This window comes from Cherax quadricarinatus, chromosome 33 (assembly GCF_038502225.1).
Source record: "Cherax quadricarinatus isolate ZL_2023a chromosome 33, ASM3850222v1, whole genome shotgun sequence".
Classification (NCBI taxonomy): domain Eukaryota; kingdom Metazoa; phylum Arthropoda; class Malacostraca; order Decapoda; family Parastacidae; genus Cherax; species Cherax quadricarinatus.
The window spans coordinates 35,880,771-35,903,921 of record NC_091324.1 but is presented as its reverse complement, the minus strand read 5'-3'; the positions used below and the strand labels follow the sequence as shown (position 1 = coordinate 35,903,921).

Here is a 23,151-nt window from a genome sequence, read left to right as displayed (position 1 = left end):
GCCTTGGTGGGTCACCCTGCCTTGGTGGGTCACCCTGCCTTGGTGGGTCACCCTGCCTTGGTGGACCACCCTGCCTTGGTGGGTCACCCTGCCTTGGTTGGTCAACCTGCCTTGGTGGGTCACCCTACCTTGGTGGGTCACCCTGCCGTGGTGGACCACCCTGCCTTGGTGGGTCACCCTGCCTTAGTGGGTCACCCTGCCTTGGTGGACCATCCTGCCTTAGTGGACCACCCTGCCTTGGTGGGTCACCCTGCCTTGGTGGACCACCCTGCCTTGGTGTGTCACCCTGCCTTGGTGGACCACCCTGCGTTGGTGGGTCACCCTGCCTTGGTTGGTCACCCTGCCTTGGTGGGTCACCCTGCCTTGGTGGGTCACCCTGCCTTGGTGGGTCACTCTGCCTTTGTGGGTCACCCTGCCTTGGTGGGTCACCCTGCCTTGGTGGACCACCCTGCCTTGGTGGGTCACCCTGCCCTACCTGGAGGTTACCTGGAGGTTATTCCGGGGATCAACGCCCCCGCGGCCCGGTCCACGACCAGGCCTCCCGATGGATCAGGGCCTGATCAACTAGGCTGTTACTGCTGGCCGCACGCAGTCCGACGTACGAGCCACAGCCCGGCTGATCCGGCACCGACTTTAGGTATCTGTCCAGCTCTCTCTTGAAGGCAGCCAGGGGTTTATTGGCAATTCCCCTAATGCTTGATGGGAGGCTGTTGAACAGTTTTGGGCCCCGGACACTTATGGTGTTTTCTCTTAGTGTACCAATGGCGCCCCTACCTTTTATTGGCGGCATTTTGCATCGCCTGCCCAGTCTTTTACTTTCGTAGGGAGTGATTTCTGTGTGCTGATTTGGGACCATTCCTTCCAAGATTTTCCAAGTGTAGATTATGATATATCTCTCCCTCCTGCGTTCCAACGAGTACAAGTCAAGTGCTTCCAAGCGTTCCCAGTAGTTAAGGTGCTTGACAGAACTTATACGTGCAGTAAAGGATCTCTGTACACTCTCTAGATCTGCGATTTCACCTGCTTTGTATGGAGATGTTAATGTACAGCAGTATTCCAGCCTAGAGAGAACAAGTGATTTGAAAAGGATCATCATGGGCTTGGCATCTCTCGTTTTGAAAGTTCTCATTATCCATCCTATCATTTTCTTTGCACGTGCGATCGTGGCACTGTTGTGATCCTTGAAAGTGAGATCCTCAGACATTACTACTCCCAGGTCCCTTACATTATTTTTCCGCTCTATTGTATGGCCGGAGTCAGTAGTATACTCTGTTCTAGTTATTATCTCCTCCAGTTTTCCATAACGGAGTAGTTGGAATTTGTCCTCATTGAACATCATATTGTTTACCGTTGCCCACTGGAAAACTTTGTTTATATCTTCTTGGAGGTTAACCGCGTCCTCAGCAGAAGACAGCCTCATGCAGATCCCAGTATCATCCGCAAAGGATGATACGGTGCTGTGGTGTATATCTCTGTTTATGTCTGATATGAGGATAAGGAATAAGATGGGGGCGAGTTCTGTGCCTTGTGGAACAGAGCTCTTCACTATGGCAGCCTCCGATTTAACTCTGTTGACCACTACTCTTTGTGTTCGATTTGTTAGGAAGTTGAAGATCCATCTCCCCACTTTCCCAGTTATTCCTTTAGCACGTATTTTATGGGCTATTACGCCATGATCGCATTTGTCAAATGCTTTTGCAAAGTCTGTGTATATTACATCTGCATTCTGATTTTCTTCCAGTGCATCCAAGGCCATGTCATAGTGATCCAGTAGTTGTGAGAGGCAGGAGCGACCTGCCCTGAACCCATGTTGCCCTGGATTGTGCAGATTTTGGGAATCCAGGTGATTTGCAATCCTGCTTCTTAGCACTCTTTCAAAGATTTTTATGATGTGGGATGTCAGAGCTATTGGTCTATAGTTCTTAGCTAATGCTTTGCTGCCACCTTTATGGAGTGGGGCTATATCCGTTGTTTTAAGTGACTGTGGAATTTCACCCATGTCCAAGCTCCTCCTCCATAGTGTACTTAGGGCACGCGAGAGGGGTTTCTTGCAGTTCTTAATGAAAACAGAGTTCCACGAGTCTGGGCCCGGGGCTGAGTGCATAGGCATGTTGTCAATGGCTTTTTCGAAATCTATCGGAGTTAGGGTAATGTCGGAAATCTGGCATACATTTATGGAGTTTTGAGGCTCATTCATGAAGAAATCATTTGGGTCGTCGATCCTCAGACCGATTAGTGGTTCACTAAACACAGAGTCGTACTGGGATTTCAATATTTCACTCATTTCCTTGTTGTCGTCTGTGTAAGTCCCATCCTGTCTGAGTAAGTCCCATCCTGTCTGAGTAAGTCCCATCCTGTCTGAGTAAGGGCCCGATACTAGATGTGGTATTTGCCTTGCTTTTGGCATATGAAAAGAAATATTTTGAATTTCTTTCAATTTCACTAATAGTTTTAAGCTCCTCCTGCCTCTCCTGGTTCCTGTAAGAGTCATTTAGCTTAAGTTCGATAGTTTCCACTTCCCTGGTCAGCGCCTCCCTTCGTTGGTTGGTCACCCTGCCTTGGTGGGTCACCGTGCCTTGGTGGGTCACCGTGCCTTGGTGGGTCACCCTGCCTTGGTGGGTCACCGTGCCTTGGTGGGTCACCCTGCCTTGGTGGGTCACCCTGCCTTGGTGGGTCACCGTGCCTTGGTGGGTCACCGTGCCTTGGTGGGTCACCCTGCCTTGGTGGGTCACCGTGCCTTGGTGGGTCACCGTGCCTTGGTGGGTCACCCTGCCTTGGTGGTCACCCTGCCTTGGTGGGTCACCCTGCCTTGGTGGGTCACCCTGTCTTGGTGGGTCACCCTGCCTTGGTGGGTCACCCTGCCTTGGTGGGTCACCCTGCCTTGGTGGGTCACCCTGCCTTGGTGGGTCACCCTGCCTTGGTGGGTCACCCTGCCTTGGTGGGTCACCCTGCCTTGGTGGGTCACCCTGCCTTGGTGGGTCACCCTGCCTTGGTGGGTCACCCTGCCTTGGTGGGAATCGGCCAGTGTGATAATAGAATAATAATAATAATAATAATAATAATAATAATAATAATAATAATAATAATAATAATAATAATAATAATAATAATAATAATAATAATAATAATAATAATAATAATAATAATAATTGTTATTATTATTATTATTATTATTTCTACTAGTAGAGATCCAACTTATACAGACCATAGCTGACATCAGTGACGTACTTTATAGAAAGCCTTTGGCTATGCAGGGCAACTTAGGTTAATTTTGTCCCCAGGATGCGACCCACACCAGTAACCAGCACCCAAGTACCTACGTGATGCTAGGTGAACAGGGACGGCAGGTGTCTTAAGGAAACACGTCCAGTGTTTCTACCCGTACCAGGAATCGAACCACGGATACTCAGTATGTGAGCTTAGTACGCTGCCAACTGAACTACGGGCATCTTTGTGTAAGTTGGTGACCTGCAGACATGAGCGCTAGGTACTACTCCCTAGGTAGACAGCAGGAGCACTCCCTCTTCCCAAAACCATCAGGTACTACTCACTAAGTAGACAGCAGGTACCCTCCCTCTCCCCACAAGCATCAGGTACTACTCACTAGGTAGACAGCAGGTAACCTCCCTCTTCCCACAAGCATCAGGTACTATCACCAGCAGGTGCAATAGGCACTACTCACTAGGTACACAGCAGATGCACTAGGTACTATTCACTAAGTACACAGCAGGAGCAATAGGTACTAATCACTAGGAAGACAGCAGGTGAACTAGGTACTAGTCACTAGGAAGACAGCAGGTGAACTAGGTACTACTCATTAGGTACAGAGCACTAGGTACTGCTCACTAGGTACAGAGCACTAGGTACTACTCACTAGGTACACAACAGGAGAACTAAGTACTACACACTAGGGACACAGCAGAAGCATTAGGTACTACTCACTAGGAAGACAGCAGGTACACAAGGTACTACTCACTTGGTAGACAACAGGAACACTAGGTACTACTCACTAGGTAGAGAGCAGGTTCACTAGGTACTTCTCACTAGGTAGAGAGCAGGTGCACTAGGTACTACTTACTAGGTAGACAGCAGGTGAACTAGATACGACTCACTAGGTAGACAGCAGGAGCACTAGGTACTACTCACTAGGTAGAGAGCAAGTGCACTAGGTACTACTCACTACGTAGACAGCAGGAGCAATAGCTACTACTCATTAGGTAGACAGCAGGTGCAGTAGGTACTACTCACTAGGTATACCTCAGATGCACTTGGTACTATTCACTTGGTACGCAGCAGGAGCAACAGGTACTAGTCGCTAGGAAGACAGCAGGTGAACTAGGTACACAGTACTAGGTACTACTCACTTGGTACACAGCAGGAGCACTAGGTACTACTCACTAGGTAGAGAGCAGTTGCACTAGGTAGTACTCACTAGGTAGACAGCAGGAGCACTAGGTACTACTCACTAGGTAGAGACCAGGTGCACTAGGTACTACTCACTAGGTAGACAGCATGAGCAATAAGTACTATTCACTAGGTAGAAAGCAGGTGCACTAGGTACTACTCACTAGCTAGACAGCAGGAGCAATAGGTACTACTCACAAGGTGGACAGCAGGTGAAGTAGGTGCTGTTCACTAGGTAGACAGCAGGAGCACTAGGTACTATTCACTAGGTGCACAGCACTAGGTACTACTCTCTAAGTACACAGCAGGAGCACGAGGTACTACTCACTAGGTAGACAGAAGGAAAACTAGGTACTACTCACTAGATACACAGCAGAAACGCTAGGTACTACTCACTAGATACACAGCAGGAACGCTAGGTACTACTCTCTAGGTAGAGAGCAGGTGCACTAGGTACTACTCACTAGGTAGATAGCAGGAGCACTAGGTACTACTCTCTAGATAGAGAGCAGGTACTCTAGGTACTACTCACTAGGAAGACAGCAGGAGCACTAGGTACTACTCACTATGTAGACAGAAGGAAAACTAAGTACTGCTCACTAGGTAGACAGCAAGAACACTAGGTACTACTCACTAGGTAGACAGCAGGTGCACTAGGTACTACTACGTAGACAGCAGGAGCACTAGGTACTACTCACTAGATAGACAGCAGGAGCACTAGGTACTACTCACTAGGTACACAGCAGGAGCACTAGGTACAACTCACTAGGTACACAGCAGGAACATTAGGTGTTACTCACCAGGTAAACAGCAAGTGAACTAGGTGCTATTCTCTAGGTAGACAGCAGGAGCACTAGGTACTATTCACTAGGTGCACAGCACTAGGTACTACTCACTAAGTACACAGCAGGAGCACTAGGTACTACTCACTAGGTAGACAGAAGGAAAACTAGGTACTGCTCACTGGGTACACAGCAGGAACATTAGGTACTACTCACTAGGTACACAGCAGGAGCACTAGGTACTACTCACTAGGTGCAGAGCGTGGACACTAGGTACTACTCACTAGATAGAGAACAGGTGCACTAGGTACTACTCACTAGGTAGATAGCAGGAGCACTAGGTACTACTCACTAGGTACAGAGCATGGACACTAGGTACTACCCTTTAGGTACACAGCAGGTGCACTAGGTATTACTCACTAGGAACACAGCAGGAGTACCAGGTACTACTCACTAGGAAAACAGCAGGTGCATTAGGTACTATTCACTAGGTACAAAGCAGGAACGCGAGGTAATACTTACTAGGTACACAGCAGGAACACTAGATACTACTCACTAGGTACACAGAAGGAGCACTATTTACTACTCACGAGGTAGACAGCAGGTACACTCTCTCTTCCCACAAGCATCAGGTAAGATAGTACCGTGGACACACAGCTTCTTCTTGCCTTTGTAACAGAAGCCTCCCTGAAGCTGGCAAGTTACTGTAGCAGCACACGACCTGTGTTCTGAACAAGACTATCATTATTACAACACTTTATACCATCCTGAAGCTTGCAAGTTACTGTAGCAGCACACGACCTGTGTTCTGAACAAGACTATCATTATTACAACACTTTATACCATCCTGAAGCTGGCAAGTTACTGTAGCAGCACACGACCTGTGTTCTGAACAAGACTATCATTATTACAACACTTTATACCACCCTGAAGCTGGCAAGTTACTGTAGCAGCACACGACCTGTGTTCTGAACAAGACTATCATTATTACAACACTTTATACCACCCTGAAGCTGGTAAGTTACTGTAGCAGCACACGACCTGTGTTCTGAACAAGACTATCATTATTACAACACTTTATACCATCCTGAAGCTGGCAAGTTACTGTAGCAGCACACGACCTGTGTTCTGAACAAGACTATCATTATTACAACACTTTATACCATCCTGAAGCTGGCAAGTTACTGTAGCAGCACACGACCTGTGTTCTGAACAAGACTATCATTATTACAACACTTTATACCATCCTGAAGCTGGCAAGTTACTGTAGCAGCACACGACCTGTGTTCTGAACAAGACTATCATTATTACAACACTTTATACCATCCTGAAGCTGGTAAGTTACAGTAGCAGCACACGACCTGTGTTCTGAACAAGACTATCATTATTACAACACTTTATACCATCCTGAAGCTGGTAAGTTACAGTAGCAGCACACGACCTGTGTTCTGAACAAGACTATCATTATTACAACACTTTATACCATCCTGAAGCTGGCAAGTTACTGTAGCAGCACACGACCTGTGTTCTGAACAAGACTATCATTATTACAACACTTTATACCACCCTGAAGCTGGCAAGTTACTGTAGCAGCACACGACCTGTGTTCTGAACAAGACTATCATTATTACAACACTTTATACCATCTACACATTTATAACAACACAAATACTTATTGTGGTACCAGCGACAGACAGAAATTTGGGAGTTTCGGCACTTCCCGTTTTGGTGCCTTAGACATCAGTGCCAGTGTCCGTGCTATGGGCCAGTGTTCGTGCAATGTGCCAGTGTTCGTGCAATGTACCAGTGTTCGTGCAATGTACCAGTGTTCGTGCAATGTGCCATTGTTCGTGCAATGTACAAGTGTTCGTGCAATGTACCAGTGTTCGTGCAATGTACCAGTGTTCGTGCAATGTACCAGTGTTCATGCAATGTACCAGTGTTCGTGCAATGTACCAGTGTTCGTGCAATGTACAAGTGTTCGTGCAATGTAAAAGTGTTCATGCAATGTACTAGTGTTCGTGCAATGTACTAGTGTTCGTGCATTGTACTAGTGCTCATGCAATGTACCAGTGTTCGTGCAATGTACAAGTGTTCGTGCATTGTACTAGTGTCCGTGCAATGTACCAGTGTTCGTGCAATGTACAAGTGTTCATGCATTGTACTAGTGTTCGTGCAATGTACTAGTGTTCGTGCAATGTACAAGTGTTCGTGCAATGTACAAGTGTTCGTGCAATGTACAAGTGTTCGTGCAATGTACTAGTGTTCGTGCAATGTACCAGTGTTCGTGCAATGTACAAGTGTTCGTGCAATGTACTAGTGTTCGTGCAATGTACCAGTGTTCGTGCAATGTACAAGTGTTCATGCATTGTACTAGTGTTCGTGCAATGTACCAGTGTTCGTGCAATGTACAAGTGTTCGTGCAATGTACTAGTGTTCGTGCAATGTACCAGTGTTCGTGCAATGTACAAGTGTTCATGCATTGTACTAGTGTCCGTGCAATGTACCAGTGTTCGTGCAATGTACAAGTGTTCGTGCATTGTACTAGTGTCCGTGCAATGTACCAGTGTTCGTGCAATGTACAAGTGTTCATGCATTGTACTAGTGTTCGTGCAATGTACTAGTGTTCGTGCAATGTACAAGTGTTCGTGCAATGTACAAGTGTTCGTGCAATGTACAAGTGTTCGTGCAATGTACTAGTGTTCGTGCAATGTACCAGTGTTCGTGCAATGTACAAGTGTTCGTGCAATGTACTAGTGTTCGTGCAATGTACCAGTGTTCGTGCAATGTACAAGTGTTCATGCATTGTACTAGTGTCCGTGCAATGTACCAGTGTTCGTGCAATGTACAAGTGTTCATGCATTGTACTAGTGTTCGTGCAATGTACTAGTGTTCGTGCAATGTACAAGTGTTCGTGCAATGTACAAGTGTTCGTGCAATGTACTAGTGTTCGTGCAATGTACCAGTGTTCGTGCAATGTACAAGTGTTCGTGCAATGTACTAGTGTTCGTGCAATGTACCAGTGTTCGTGCAATGTACAAGTGTTCATGCATTGTACTAGTGTTCGTGCAATGTACTAGTGTTCGTGCAATGTACAAGTGTTCGTGCAATGTACCAGTGTTCGTGCAATGTACCAGTGTTCGTGCAATGTACAAGTGTTCATGCATTGTACTAGTGTTCGTGCAATGTACAAGTGTTCGTGCAATGTACAAGTGTTCGTGCAATGTACTAGTGTTCGTGCAATGTACCAGTGTTCGTGCAATGTACAAGTGTTCGTGCAATGTACTAGTGTTCGTGCAATGTACCAGTGTTCGTGCAATGTACAAGTGTTCATGCATTGTACTAGTGTTCGTGCAATGTACTAGTGTTCGTGCAATGTACAAGTGTTCGTGCAATGTACCAGTGTTCGTGCAATGTACCAGTGTTCGTGCAATGTACCAGTGTTCGTGCAATGTACCAGTGTTCGTGCAGTTTGCCATAATAATTACCACTAACGCCGTAGGAACATAAATGATCAAATACAAGTTTATAATAATTCACTTCCTTTGTATGTTGTACTTTGTGCCAGTTATAAGTTGCGCACTAAACCTTAACTAAGCGTTAAAGCATCGTAAGAGGTTTAATAATTAAAGCACAATAAGTGGTATAATAATTACCGAAGGTTGTGTTCAGTTTGACAGCTGCTGAACGTAGAGTTCCATTGACAGTGTTTAAAGTGCTGTTGTACTTAACAACTTCTAAATGTTATGTTCTTTGACAGTTTCTAAAGTGGTGTCCTACTTGAGAGCTTCTAAACAGGTGTTCTACTTGAGAGCTTCTAAAGTGGTGTTCTACTTGAGAGCTTCTAAAGTGGTGTTCTACTTGAGAGCTTCTAAAGTGGTGTCCTACTTGAGAGCTTCTAAAGTGATGTTCTACTTGAGAGCTTCTAAAGTGGTGTTCTACCTGAGAGCTTCTAAAGTGGTGTTCTACTTGAGAGCTTCTAAAGTGGTGTCCTACTTGAGAGCTTCTAAAGTGGTGTTCTACTTGAGAGTTTCTAAAGTGGTGTCCTACTTGAGAGCTTCTAAAGTGGTGTCCTAATTGAGAGCTTCTAAAGTGATGTTCTACTTGAGAGCTTCTAAAGTGGTGTCCTACTTGAGAGCTTCTAAAGTGATGTTCTACTTGAGAGCTTCTAAAGTGGTGTTCTACTTGAGAGCTTCTAAAGTGGTGTTCTACTTGAGAGCTTCTAAAGTAATGTTCTACTTGAGAGCTTCTAAAGTGATGTTCTACTTGAGAGCTTCTAAAGTGGTGTCCTACTTGAGAGCTTCTAAAGTGGTGTTCTACTTGAGAGCTTCTAAAGTAATGTTCTACTTGAGAGCTTCTAAAGTGGTGTCCTACTTGAGAGCTTCTAAAGTGGTGTTCTACTTGAGAGCTTCTAAAGTGGTGTCCTACTTGAGAGCTTCTAAAGTGGTGTTCTACTTGAGAGCTTCTAAAGTGATGTTCTACTTGAGAGCTTCTAAAGTGGTGTCCTACTTGAGAGCTTCGAAAGTGGTGTTCTACTTGAGAGCTTCTAAAGTAATGTTCTACTTGAGAGCTTCTAAAGTGGTGTCCTACTTGAGGGCTTCTAAAGTGGTGTTCTACTTGAGAGCTTCTAAAGTGGTGTCCTACTTGAGAGCTTCTAAAGTGGTGTTCTACTTGAGAGCTTCTAAAGTGGTGTCCTACTTGAGAGCTTCTAAAGTGGTGTTCTACTTGAGAGCTTCTAAAGTGATGTTCTACTTGAGAGCTTCTAAAGTGGTGTCCTACTTGAGAGCTTCTAAAGTGGTGTCCTACTTGAGAGTTTCTAAAGTGGTGTCCTACTTGAGCGCTTCTAAAGTGGTGTCCTACTTGAGAGCTTCTAAAGTGGTGTCCTACTTGAGAGCTTCTAAAGTGGTGTTCTACTTGAGAGCTTCTAAAGTGGTGTTCTACTTGAGAGCTTCTAAAGTGGTGTCCTACTTGAGAGCTTCTAAAGTGGTGTCCTACTTGAGAGCTTCTAAAGTGGTGTCCTACTTGAGAGCTTCAAAAGTGGTGTCCTACTTGAGAGCTTCTAAATTGGTGTTCTACTTGAGAACTTCTAAAGTGGTGTTCTACTTGAGAGCTTCTAAAGTGGTGTCCTACTTGAGATCTTCTAAAGTGGTGTTCTACTTGAGAGCTTCTAAAGTGGTGTTCTACTTGAGAGCTTCTAAAGTGGTGTCCTACTTGAGAGCTTCTAAAGTGGTGTCCTACTTGAGAGCTTCTAAAGTGGTGTCCTACTTGAGAGCTTCTAAAATGGTGTCCTACTTGAGAGCTTCTAAAGTGGTGTCCTACTTGAGAGCTTCTAAAGTGGTGTCCTAATTGAGAGCTTCTAAAGTGGTGTCCTACTTGAGAGCTTCTAAAGTGGTGTCGTACTTGAGAGCTTCAAGAGTGGTGTCCTACTTGAGAGCTTCTAAAGTGGTGTCGTACTTGAGAGCTTCTAAAGTGGTGTCGTACTTGAGAGCTTCAAGAGTGGTGTCCTACTTGAGAGCTTCTAAAGTGGTGTCGTACTTGAGAGCTTCTAAAGTGGTGTCGTACTTGAGAGCTTCAAGAGTGGTGTCCTACTTGAGAGCTTCTAAAGTGGTGTCGTACTTGAGAGCTTCAAGAGTGGTGTCCTACTTGAGAGCTTCTAAAGTGGTGTCGTACTTGAGAGCTTCTAAAGTGGTGTCGTACTTGAGAGCTTCAAGAGTGGTGTCCTACTTGAGAGCTTCTAAAGTGGTGTCGTACTTGAGAGCTTCTAAAGTGGTGTCATACTTGAGAGCTTCTAAAGTGGTGTCGTACTTGAGAGCTTCTAAAGTGGTGTCGTACTTGAGAGCTTCTAAAGTGGTGTCCTACTTGAGAGCTTCTAAAGTGGTGTCGTACTTGAGAGCTTCTAAAGTGGTGTCGTACTTGAGAGCTTCAAGAGTGGTGTCGTACTTGAGAGCTTCAAGAGTGGTGTCGTACTTGAGAGCTTCTAAAGTGGTGTCCTACTTGAGAGCTTCTAAAGTGGTGTCGTACTTGAGAGCTTCTAAAGTGGTGTCGTACTTGAGAGCTTCAAGAGTGGTGTCGTACTTGAGAGCTTCAAGAGTGGTGTCGTACTTGAGAGCTTCAAGAGTGGTGTCGTACTTGAGAGCTTCTAAAGTGGTGTCCTACTTGAGAGCTTCTAAAGTGGTGTCGTACTTGAGAGCTTCAAGAGTGGTGTCGTACTTGAGAGCTTCAAGAGTGGTGTCGTACTTGAGAGCTTCTAAAGTGGTGTCGTACTTGAGAGCTTCTAAAGTGGTGTTCTACTTGAGAGCTTCTAAAGTGGTGTCGTACTTGAGAGCTTCTAAAGTGGTGTCGTACTTGAGAGCTTCAAGAGTGGTGTCGTACTTGAGAGCTTCAAGAGTGGTGTCGTACTTGAGAGCTTCTAAAGTGGTGTCGTACTTGAGAGCTTCTAAAGTGGTGTTCTACTTGAGAGCTTCTAAAGTGGTGTCGTACTTGAGAGCTTCTAAAGTGGTGTCGTACTTGAGAGCTTCTAAAGTGGTGTCGTACTTGAGAGCTTCTAAAGTGGTGTCGTACTTGAGAGCTTCTAAAGTGGTGTTCTACTTGAGAGCTTCTAAAGTGGTGTTCTACTTGAGAGCTTCTAAAGTGGTGTTCTACTTGAGAGCTTCTAAAGTGGTGTTGTCGTACTTGAGAGCTTCTAAAGTGGTGTCGTACTTGAGAGCTTCTAAAGTGGTGTCGTACATGAGAGCTTCTAAAGTGGTGTCGTACATGAGAGCTTCTAAAGTGGTGTCGTACTTGAGAGCTTCTAAAGTGGTGTCGTACATGAGAGCTTCTAAAGTGGTGTCGTACATGAGAGCTTCTAAAGTGGTGTCGTACTTGAGAGCTTCTAAAGTGGTGTCGTACTTGAGAGCTTCTAAAGTGGTGTCGTACTTGAGAGCTTCTAAAGTGGTGTCGTACTTGAGAGCTTCTAAAGTGGTGTCGTACTTGAGAGCTTCTAAAGTGGTGTCGTACTTGAGAGCTTCTAAATCTTGTGTTCTGGAGAATCTCAATGTCTACTGAAGGAAGAAACATACTCAGTGTACAAAAATAATTTACAAGAAACATTGTCTTACAAGGAATTACTGAGTACACTAGCCACGAACCCAACTAGCACTGAGTACACTAGCCACGAACCCAACTAGCACTGAGTACACTAGCCACGAACCCAACTAGCACTGAGTACACTAGCCACGAACCCAACTAGCACTGAGTACACTAGCCACGAACCCAACTAGCACTGAGTACACTAGCCTCGAACCCAACTAGCACTGAGTACACTAGCCACGAACCCAACTAGCACTGAGTACACTAGCCTCGAACCCAACTAGCACTGAGTACACTAGCCACGAACCCAACTAGCACTGAGTACACTAGCCTCGAACCCAACTAGCACTGAGTACACTAGCCACGAACCCAACTAGCACTGAGTACACTAGCCTCGAACCCAACTAGCACTGAGTACACTAGCCACGAACCCAACTAGCACTGAGTACACTAGCCAAGAACCCAACTAGCACTGAGTACACTAGCCACGAACCCAACTAGCACTGAGTACACTAGCCACGAACCCAACTAACACTGAGTACACTAGCCACGAACCCAACTAGCACTGAGTACACTAGCCACGAACCCAACTAGCACCAGGTACACTAGCCACGAACCCAACTAGCACTGAGTACACTAGCCACGAACCCAACTAGCACTGAGTACACTAGCCATGAACCCAACTAGCAATGAGTACACTAGCCAGAAACCCAACTAGCACTGAGTACAGTAGCCACGAACCCAACTCGCACTGAGTACACTAGCCACGAACCCAACTAGCACTGAGCACACTAGCCACGAACCCAACTAGCACTGAGTACACTAGCCACGATCCCAACTAGCACTGAGTACACTAGCCACGAACCCAACAAGCACTGATTACACTAGCCACGAACCCAACTAGCACTGAGTACACTAGCCACGAACCCAACTAGCACTGGGTACACTAGCCATGAACCCAACCAGCTCTGAGTACACTAGCCACGAACCTAACTAGCACTGAGTACACTAGCCAGGAACCCAACTAGCCCTGAGTTCACTAGCCACGAACCCAACTAGCACTGAGTACACTAGCCACGAACCCAACTAGCACTGAGCACACTAGCCACGAACCCAACTAGCACTGAGTACACTAGCCACGAACCCAACTAGCACTGAGTACACTAGCCACGAACCCAACTAGCACTGAGTACACTAGCCACGAACCCAACTAGCACTGAGTAGACTAGCCACGAACCCAACTAGCACTGAGTACACTAGCCACGATCCTAACTAGCACTGAGAACACTAGTCCCGAACCCAACTAGCACTGAGTACACTAGCCACGAACCCAACTAGCACTGAGTACACTAGCCACGAACCCAACTAGCAATGAGTACACTAGCCACGAACGCAACTAGCACTGAGTACACTAGCCACGAACCCAACTAGCACTGAGTACACTAGCCACGAACCCAGCTAGCACTAAGTACACTAGCCACGAAGCCAACTAGCACTGAGTACACTAGCAACGAACCCAACTAGAACTGAGCACACTAGCCACGAACACAACTAGTGCTGTGTACGCTAGCCACGAACCCAACTAGCTCTGAGTACACTAGCCACGAACCCAACTAGCACTGAGTACACTAGCCACGATCCCAACTAGCACTGAGTACACTAGCCACGAACCCAACTAGCACTGAGCACACTAGCCACTAACACAACTAGTGCTGTGTACACTAGCCACGAACCCAACTATCACTGAGTACAATAGTAACGAACCCAACTAGCACTGTGTACACTTGCAACTAACCCAACTAGCGCTGAGTACACTCGCCACGAACCCAACTAGCACTGAGTACACTAGCCACGAACCCAACTAGTACTGAGCACACTAGCCACGAACCCAACTAGCACTGAGTACACTAGCCACGAACCCAACTAGCACTGAGTACACTAGCCACGAACCCAACTAGCACTGAGTACACTAGCCACGAAAACAACTAGCACTGAGTACACTAACCACGAACCCAACTAGCACTTAGTACACTAGCCCCGAACCCAACTAGCACTGAGTACACTAGCCACGAACCCAACTAGCACTGAGTACACTTGCCACGAACCCAACTAACACTGAGCACACTAGCCACGAACCCAACTAGCACTGAGTACACTACCCACGATCCCAACTAGCACTGAGTACACTAGCTACGAACCCAACTAGCACTGAGTACACTAGCCACGAACCCAACTAGCACTGAGTACACTAGCCACGAACGCAACTAGCACTGAGTACACTAGCCACGAACCCAACTAGCACTGAGTACACTAGCCACGAACCCAACTAGCACTGAGTACACTTGCCACGAACCCAACTAGCAATGAGTACACTAGCCAGGAACACAACTAGCACTGAGTACACTAGCCACGAACTCAACTAGCACTGAGTACACAAGCCACGACGAACCCAACTAGCTCTGAGTGCACTAGACACGAACTAGCACTGAGTACACTAGCCAGGAACCCAACTACGAACCCAACTAGCACTGAGTACACTAGAGTAGCACTGAGTACACGAACCCAACTAGCACTGAGTACACTAGCCACTAGCCACGAAACCAACTAACTAGCACTGAGCACACTAGCCACGAACGAACCAAACTAGCACTGAGTACACTAGCCACGAACCCAACTAGCACTGAGTACACTAGCCACGAACCCAACTAACACTGAGTACACTAGCCAGGAACCCAACTAGCACTGAGCACACTAGCCACGAAACCAACTAGCACTGAGTACACTAGCCACGTACCCAACTAGCACTGGGTACACTAGCCACGAACCCAACTAGCACTGAGTACACTAGCCAAGAACCCAACTAGCACTGAGTACACTAGCAACTAACCCAACTAGCACTGAGTACACTAGCCACGAACCCAACTAGCACTGAGTACACTAGCCACGAACCCAACTACCACTGAGTACACTAGCCACGGACCTTACTAGCACTGAATACACTAGCCACGAACCCAACTAGCACTGAGTACACAAACCACGATCTAAACTAGCACTGAGTACACTAGCCACGAACGCAACTAGCACTGAGTACACTAGCCACGAACCCAACTAGCACTGAGTACACTAGCCACGAACCCAACTAGCACTGAGTACACTTGCCACGAACCCAACTAGCAATGAGTACACTAGCCAGGAACACAACTAGCACTGAGTACACTAGCCACGAACTCAACTAGCACTGAGTACACAAGCCACGAACAGAACTAGCACTGAGTACACTAGCTACGAACCCAACTAGCTCTGAGTGCACTAGACACGAACCCAACTAGCACTGAGTACACTAGCCAGGAACCCAACTAGCACTGAGCACACTAGCCGCGAACCAAACTAGCACTGAGTACACTAGCCATGAACCCAACTAGCACTGAGTACACTAGCCACGAACCCAACTAACACTGAGTACACTAGCCAGGAACCCAACTAGTACTGAGCACACTAGCCACGAAACCAACTAGCACTGAGTACACTAGCCACGTACCCAACTAGCACTGGGTACACTAGCCACGAACCCAACTAGCACTGAGTACACTAGCCAAGAACCCAACTAGCACTGAGTACACTAGCAACTAACCCAACTAGCACTGAGTACACTAGCCACGAACCCAACTAGCACTGAGTACACTAGCCACGAACCCAACTACCACTGAGTACACTAGCCACGGACCTTACTAGCACTGAATACACTAGCCACGAACCCAACTAGCACTGAGTACACAAACCACGATCTAAACTAGCACTGAGTACACTAGCGGCGAACCCAACTAGCACTGAGTACACTAGTCACGAATCCAACTAGCACTGAGTACACTAGCTACGAACCCAACTAGCTCTGAGTACTCTAGAAACGAACCCAACTAGCACTGAGTACACTAGCAAGGAACCCAACTAGCACTGAGTACACTAGCAACGATCCCAACTAGCACTGAGTACACTAGCGAGGAACCCAACTAGCACTGAGTACACTAGCAACGAACCCAACTAACACTGAGTACACTAGCCACGAACCCAACTAGCACTGAGTACACTAGCCACGAACCCAACTAGCACAGAGTAAACTAGCCACGAACCCAACTAGCACTGATTACACTAGCCACGAACCCAACTAGCACTACGTACAATTGCCAAGAACCCAACTAGCACTGAGTACAATAGCCACGAACCCAACTAGCACTGGGTACACTAGCCACGAATCAAACTAGCACTGAGTACAGTATCCACTAACCCAACTAGCATTGAGTACACTAGCCACGAACCCAACTAGCACTGAGTACACTAGCCACGAATCCTACTTGCACTGAATACACTAGCCACGAACCCAACTAGCACTGAGTACACAAGCCACGAACTCAACTAGCACTGAGTGCACTAGCCAGAACCCAACTAGCACTGAGTACACGAGCCACGAATCCAACTAGCACTGTGTTCACTAGCCACGAACCCAACTAGCACTGAGTACACTAGCCACGAACCCAACTAGCACTGAGTACACTAGCAACGAACCCAACTAGCAATGAGTACAGTAGCCACGAACCCAACTCGCACTGAGTACACTAGCCACGAACCCAAATAGCACTGAGTACACTAGCAACGAACCCAACTAGCACTGAGTACACTAGCCATAAACCCAACTAGCACTGAGTACCCTAGCAACGAAACCTACTAGCACTGAGTACACTAGCCTCGAACCCAACTAGCACTGAGTTCACTAGCCACGAACCCAACTAGCACTGAGTACACTAGCGACGAACCCAACTAGCACTGAGTACACTAGCCACGAACCCAACTAGCACTGAGTACACTAGCCAATAACCCAACTAGCACTGAGTACACTAGCCACGAACCCAAATAGCACTGAGTACACTAGCCACGAACCCAACAAGCATTAAATACACTAGCCACGAACCCAACTAGCTCTGAGTGCAATAGCCATGAACCCAACTAGCACTGAGTACACTAGCCACGAACCCAACTAGCACTCAGGACACTGGCCACGAACCTAACTAGCACTGAGCACAGTAGCCAAGAACCAAATTAGCTCTGAGTGCAATAGCCATGAACCAAACTAGCACTCAGTACACTAGCCATGAACCAAACTAGCACTCAGTACACTAGCCACGAACCCAACTAGCACTGAGTATACTAGCCTGGAACCCAACTAGCACTGAGCACACTAGCCACGAACCCAACTAGCATTGAGTACACTAGCCACGAACCCAACTAGCACTGAATGCACTAGCCACGAACCCAACTAGCACTGAGTACACTAGCCACGAACCCAACTAGAACTGAGTACACTAGCCACGAACCCAACTAGCACTGAGTGCACTAGCCACGAACCCAACTTGCACTGAGTACACTAGCCACGAACACTACTAGCACTGAGTACACTAGCCACGAACCCAACTAGCACTGAGTACACTAGCCACGAACCCAAATAGCATTGAGTACACTAGCCACGAACCCAACTAGCGCTGAGTACATTATCCACGAACCCAACTAGCACTGAGTACACTAGCAACGGACCCAACTAGCACTGAGTACACTAGCCACGAACCCAACTAGCACTGAGTACACTAGCCACGAACCCAACTAGCACTGAGTACACTAGCAACGAACCCAACTAGCACTGAGTACACTAGCCACGAAACCAACTAGCACTGGGTACACTAGCCACGAACCCAACTAGCACTGAGTGCACTAGCCACGAACCCAACTAGCACTGAGTACACTAGCCACGAACTTTACTAGCACTGAGCACGCTAGCCACGAACCCTACTAGCACTGAGTTCACTAACCACGAACCCAACTAGTATTGAGTACACTAGCCTCGAACCCAACTAGCACTGAGTACACTAGCCACGAACCCAACTAGCACTGAGTACACTAGCCACGAACACTACTAGCACTGAGTGCACTGGCCACGAACCCTACTAGCACTGAGTACACTAGCCACGAACCCAACTAGCACTGAGTACACTAGCAACGAACCCAACTAGCACTGAGTACACTAGCCACGAACCCAACTTGCACTGAGTACACTAGCCACGAAACCAACTAGCACTGAGTACACTAGCCACGAACCCAACTAGCACTGAGTACACTAGCCAATAACCGAACTAGGACTGAGTACACTAGCCACGAACATAAATAGCACTGAGTACACTAGCCACGAACCCAACTAGTATTAAATACACTAGCCACGAACCCAACTAGCTCTGAGTGCACTAGTCATGAACCCAACTAGTACTGAGTACACTAGCCACGAACTCAAACAGCACTGAGTACACTAGCCACAAACCCAACTAGCACTCAGGACACTGGCCACGAACCCAACTAGCACTGAGCACAGTAGCCACGAACCAAACTAGCACTCAGTACAGTAGCCACGAACCCAACTAGCATTCAGTACACTAGCCACGAACCCAACTAGCACTGAATACACTAGCCACGAACCCTACTAGCACTGAGTACACTAGCCACGAACCCAACTAGCACTGAGTACACTAGCAACGAACCCAACTAGCACTGAGCACACTACAGACGAACCCAACTAGCACTGAGTATACTAACCACGAACCCAACTAGCACTGAATACACTAGCCACGAACCCAACTAGCACTGAGTGCACTAGCCACGAACCCAACTAGCACTGAGTACACTAGCCACGAACCCAACCCAACTAGCACTGAGTACAGTAGCCACGAACCCAACTAGCACTGAGTACACCAGCCACGAACCCAACTAGCACTGAGTACACTAGCCACGAACCCTAGTAGCACTGAATACACAAGCCACGAACCCAACTAGCCTTGAGTACACAAGCCAGGAACTCAACTAGCACTTAGTGCACTAGCCACGAACCCTACTAGCACTGAGTACACGAGCCACGAATCCAACTAGCACTGAGTTCACTAGCCATGAACCCAACTAGCACTGAGTACACTAGCCACGAACCCAACTAGCACTGAGTACACTAGCCACGAACCCAACTAGCACTGAGTACACTAGCCACGAACCCAACTAGCACTGAGTACAGTAGCCACGAACCCAACTAGCACTGAGTACACAAGCCACGAACCCAAATAGCACTGAGTACACTACCAACGAACCCAACTAGCACTGAGTACACTAGCCACGAACCCAACTAGCACTGAGTACCCTAGCAACGAAACCTACTAGCACTGAGTACACTAGCCACGAACCCAACTAGCACTGAGTTCACTAGCCACGAACCCAACTAGCACTGAGTACACTAGCAACGAACCCAACTAGCACTGAGTACACTAGCCACGAACCCAACTAGCACTGAGTACACTAGTAACGAACTCTACTAGCACTGAGTACACTAGCCACGAACCCAACTAGCACTGAGTACACTAGCCAATAACCCAACTAGCACTGAGTACACTAGCCACGAACCCAAATAGCACTGAGTACACTAGCCACGAACCCAACTAGCATTAAATACACTAGCCACGAACCCAACTAGCTCTGAGTGCACTAGCCATGAAACCAACTAGCACTGAGTACACTAGCCACGAACCCAAACAGCACTGAGTACACTAGCCACAAACCCAACTAGCACTCAGGACACTGGCCACGAACCCAACTAGCACTGAGCACAGTAGCCGCGAACCCAACTAGAACTGAGTACACTAGCCACGAACCCAACTAGCACTGAGTACACTAACCACGAACCCAACTAGAACTGAGTACACTGGCCACGAACCCAACTAGCACTGAGTACACTAGCCTCGAACCCAACTAGCACTGAGCACACTAGCCATGAACCCAACTAGCATTGAGTACACTCGCCACGAACCCAACTAGCACCGAATACACTAGCCACGAACCCAACTAGCACTGAGTACACTAGCCACGAACCCAACTAGTACTGAGTACACTAGCCACGAACCCAACTAGCACTGAGTGCACTAGCCACGAACCCAACTTGCACTGAGTACACTAGCCACGAACACTACTAGCACTGAGTACACTAGATACGAACCCAACTAGCACTGAGTACACTAGCCACGAACCGAAATAGCACTGAGTACACTAGCCACGAACCCAACTAGCGCTGAGTACACTAGCCACGAACCCAATTAGCACTGAGTACACTAGCCACGAACCCAACTAGCACTGAGTACACTAGCCACGAACTCAACTAGCACTGAGTACACTAGCCACAATCCTAACTAGCACTTTGTACACTAGCTACGAATCCAACTAGCATTGAGTACACTAGCCACGAACCCAACTAGCACAGAGTACACTAGCCACGAACTCAACTAGCACTGAGTTCACTAGCCATCAACCCAACTAGCACTGAGTGCACTAACCACGAACCCAACTAGAACTGAGTACACTAGCCACGAACCCAACTAACACTGAGTATACTAGCCTCGAACCCAACTAGCACTGAGCACACTAGCCACCAACCCAACTAGCATTGAGAACACTAGCCACGAACCCAACTAGCACTGAATACACTAGCCACGAACCCTACTAGCACTGAGTACACTAGCTACGAACCCAACTAGCACTGAGTACACTAGCAACGAACCCAACTAGCACTGAGCCCTCTACCGACGAACCCAACCAGCACTGAGTACACTAGCCACGAACCCAACTAGCACTGAATACACTAGCCACGAACCTAACTAGCACTGAGTACACTAGCCACGAACCCAACTTGCACTGAGTACACTAGCCACGAACCCAACCCAACTAGCACTGAGTACAGTAGCCACGAACCCAACTAGCACTGAGTACACCAGCCACGAACCCAACTAGCACTGAGTACACTAGCCACGAACCCTACTAGCACTGAATACACTAGCCACGAACCCAACTAGCCTTGAGTACACAAGCCACGAACTCAACTAGCACTGAGTGCACTAGCCACGAACCCTACTAGCACTGAGTACACGAGCCACGAATCCAACTAGCACTGAGTTCACTAGCCATGAACCCAACTAGCACTGAGTACACTAGCCACGAACCCAACTAGCACTGAGTACAATAGCCACGAACCCAACTAGCACTGAGTACACTAGCCACGAACCCAACTAGCACTGAGTACACTAGCCACGAACCCAACTAGCTCTGAGTACACAAGCCACGAACCCAAATAGCACTGAGTACACTACCAACGAACCCAACTAGCACTGAGTACACTAGCCACGAACCCAACTAACACTGAGTACCCTAGCAACGAAACCTACTAGCATTGAGTACACTAGCCACGAACCCAACTAGCACTGAGTTCACTAGCCACGAACCCAACTAGCACTGAGTATACTAGCAACGAACCCAACTAGCACTGAGTACACTAGCCACGAACCCAACTAGCATTGAGTACACTAGTAATGAACTCTACTAGCACTGAGTACACTAGCCACGAACCCAACTAGCACTGAGTACACTAGCCAATAACCCAACTAGCACTGAGTACACTAGCCACGAACCCAAATAGCACTGAGTAAACTAGCCACGAACCCAACTAGCATTAAATACACTAGCCACGAACCCAACTAGCTCTGAGTGCACTAGCCACGAACCCAACTAGCACTGAGTACACTAGCCTCGAACCCAACTAGCACTGAGCACACTAGCCACGAACCCAACTAGCATTGAGTACACTCGCCACGAACCCAACTAGCACTGAATACACTAGCCACGAACCCAACTAGCACTGAGTACACTAGCCACGAACCCAACTAGCACTGAGTACACTAGCCACGAACCCAACTAGCACTGAGTACACTAGCCACGAACCCAACTTGCACTGAGTGCACTAGCCACGAACCCAACTTGCACTGAGTACACTAGCCACGAACACTACTAGCACTGAGTACACTAGATACGAACCCAACTAGCACTGAGTACACTAGCCACGAACCGAAATAGCACTGAGTACACTAGCCACGAACCCAACTAGCACTGAGTACACTAGCCACGAACCCAACTAGCACTGAGTACACTAGCCACGAACCCAACTAGCACTGAGTACACTAGCCACGAACCCAACTAGCACTGAGTACACTAGCCACAATCCTAACTAGCACTTTGTGCACTAGCTACGAACCCAACTAGCATTGAGTACACTTGCCACGAACCCAACTAGCACAGAGTACACTAGCCACGAACTCAACTAGCACTGAGTTCACTAGCTATCAACGCAACTAGCACTGAGTACACTAGCCACAAACCTAACTAGCACTTTGTACAATAGCCACGAGCCCAACTAGCATTGAGTACACTAGACACGAACCCAACTAGCACTGAGTACACTGGCCACGAACCCAACTAGCACTGAGTACACTAGCCACGAAACCAACTAGCACTGGGTACACTAGCCACGAACCCAACTAGCACTGAGTACACTAGCCACGAACCCAACTAGCACTGAGTACACTATCCCCGAACCCAACTAGCACTGAGTACACTAGCCACGAACCCTACTAGCACTGAGTTCACTAACCACGAACCCAACTAGTACTGAGTACACTAGCCACGATCCCATCTAGCACTGAGTACACTAGCCACGAACCCAACTAGCACTGAGTACACTAGCCAAGAACCCAACTAGCACTGAGTACACTAGCCACGAACTCAACTAGCACTGAGATCACTAGCCATCAACCCAACTAGCACTGAGTACACTAGCCACAAACCTAACTAGCACTTTCTTAGTACACTAACCACGAACCCAACTAGCACTGAGTACGCTAGCCACGAACCCAACTAGCACTTACTGAGTACAGTTGCCACAAACCTAAAAAATTCTTACTGAGTACACTAGCCAATAACCCAACTAGCACTTACTGAGTAC

General features: G+C 47.5%; 1 protein-coding gene across 1 annotated transcript in view; it reads right to left on the bottom strand.

Annotated features, from left to right (window-relative positions):
• Positions 1–23,151, bottom strand: part of LOC138853569 (mite allergen Der p 3-like) — a 203,401-nt gene that overhangs the window by 11,089 nt on the left and 169,161 nt on the right. Inside the window, exon 4 of the mRNA XM_070091039.1 lies at positions 5,777–5,914. Coding sequence (XP_069947140.1) covers positions 5,777–5,914 — 138 coding nt within the window. The remainder of the gene's footprint in view (positions 1–5,776; positions 5,915–23,151) is intronic.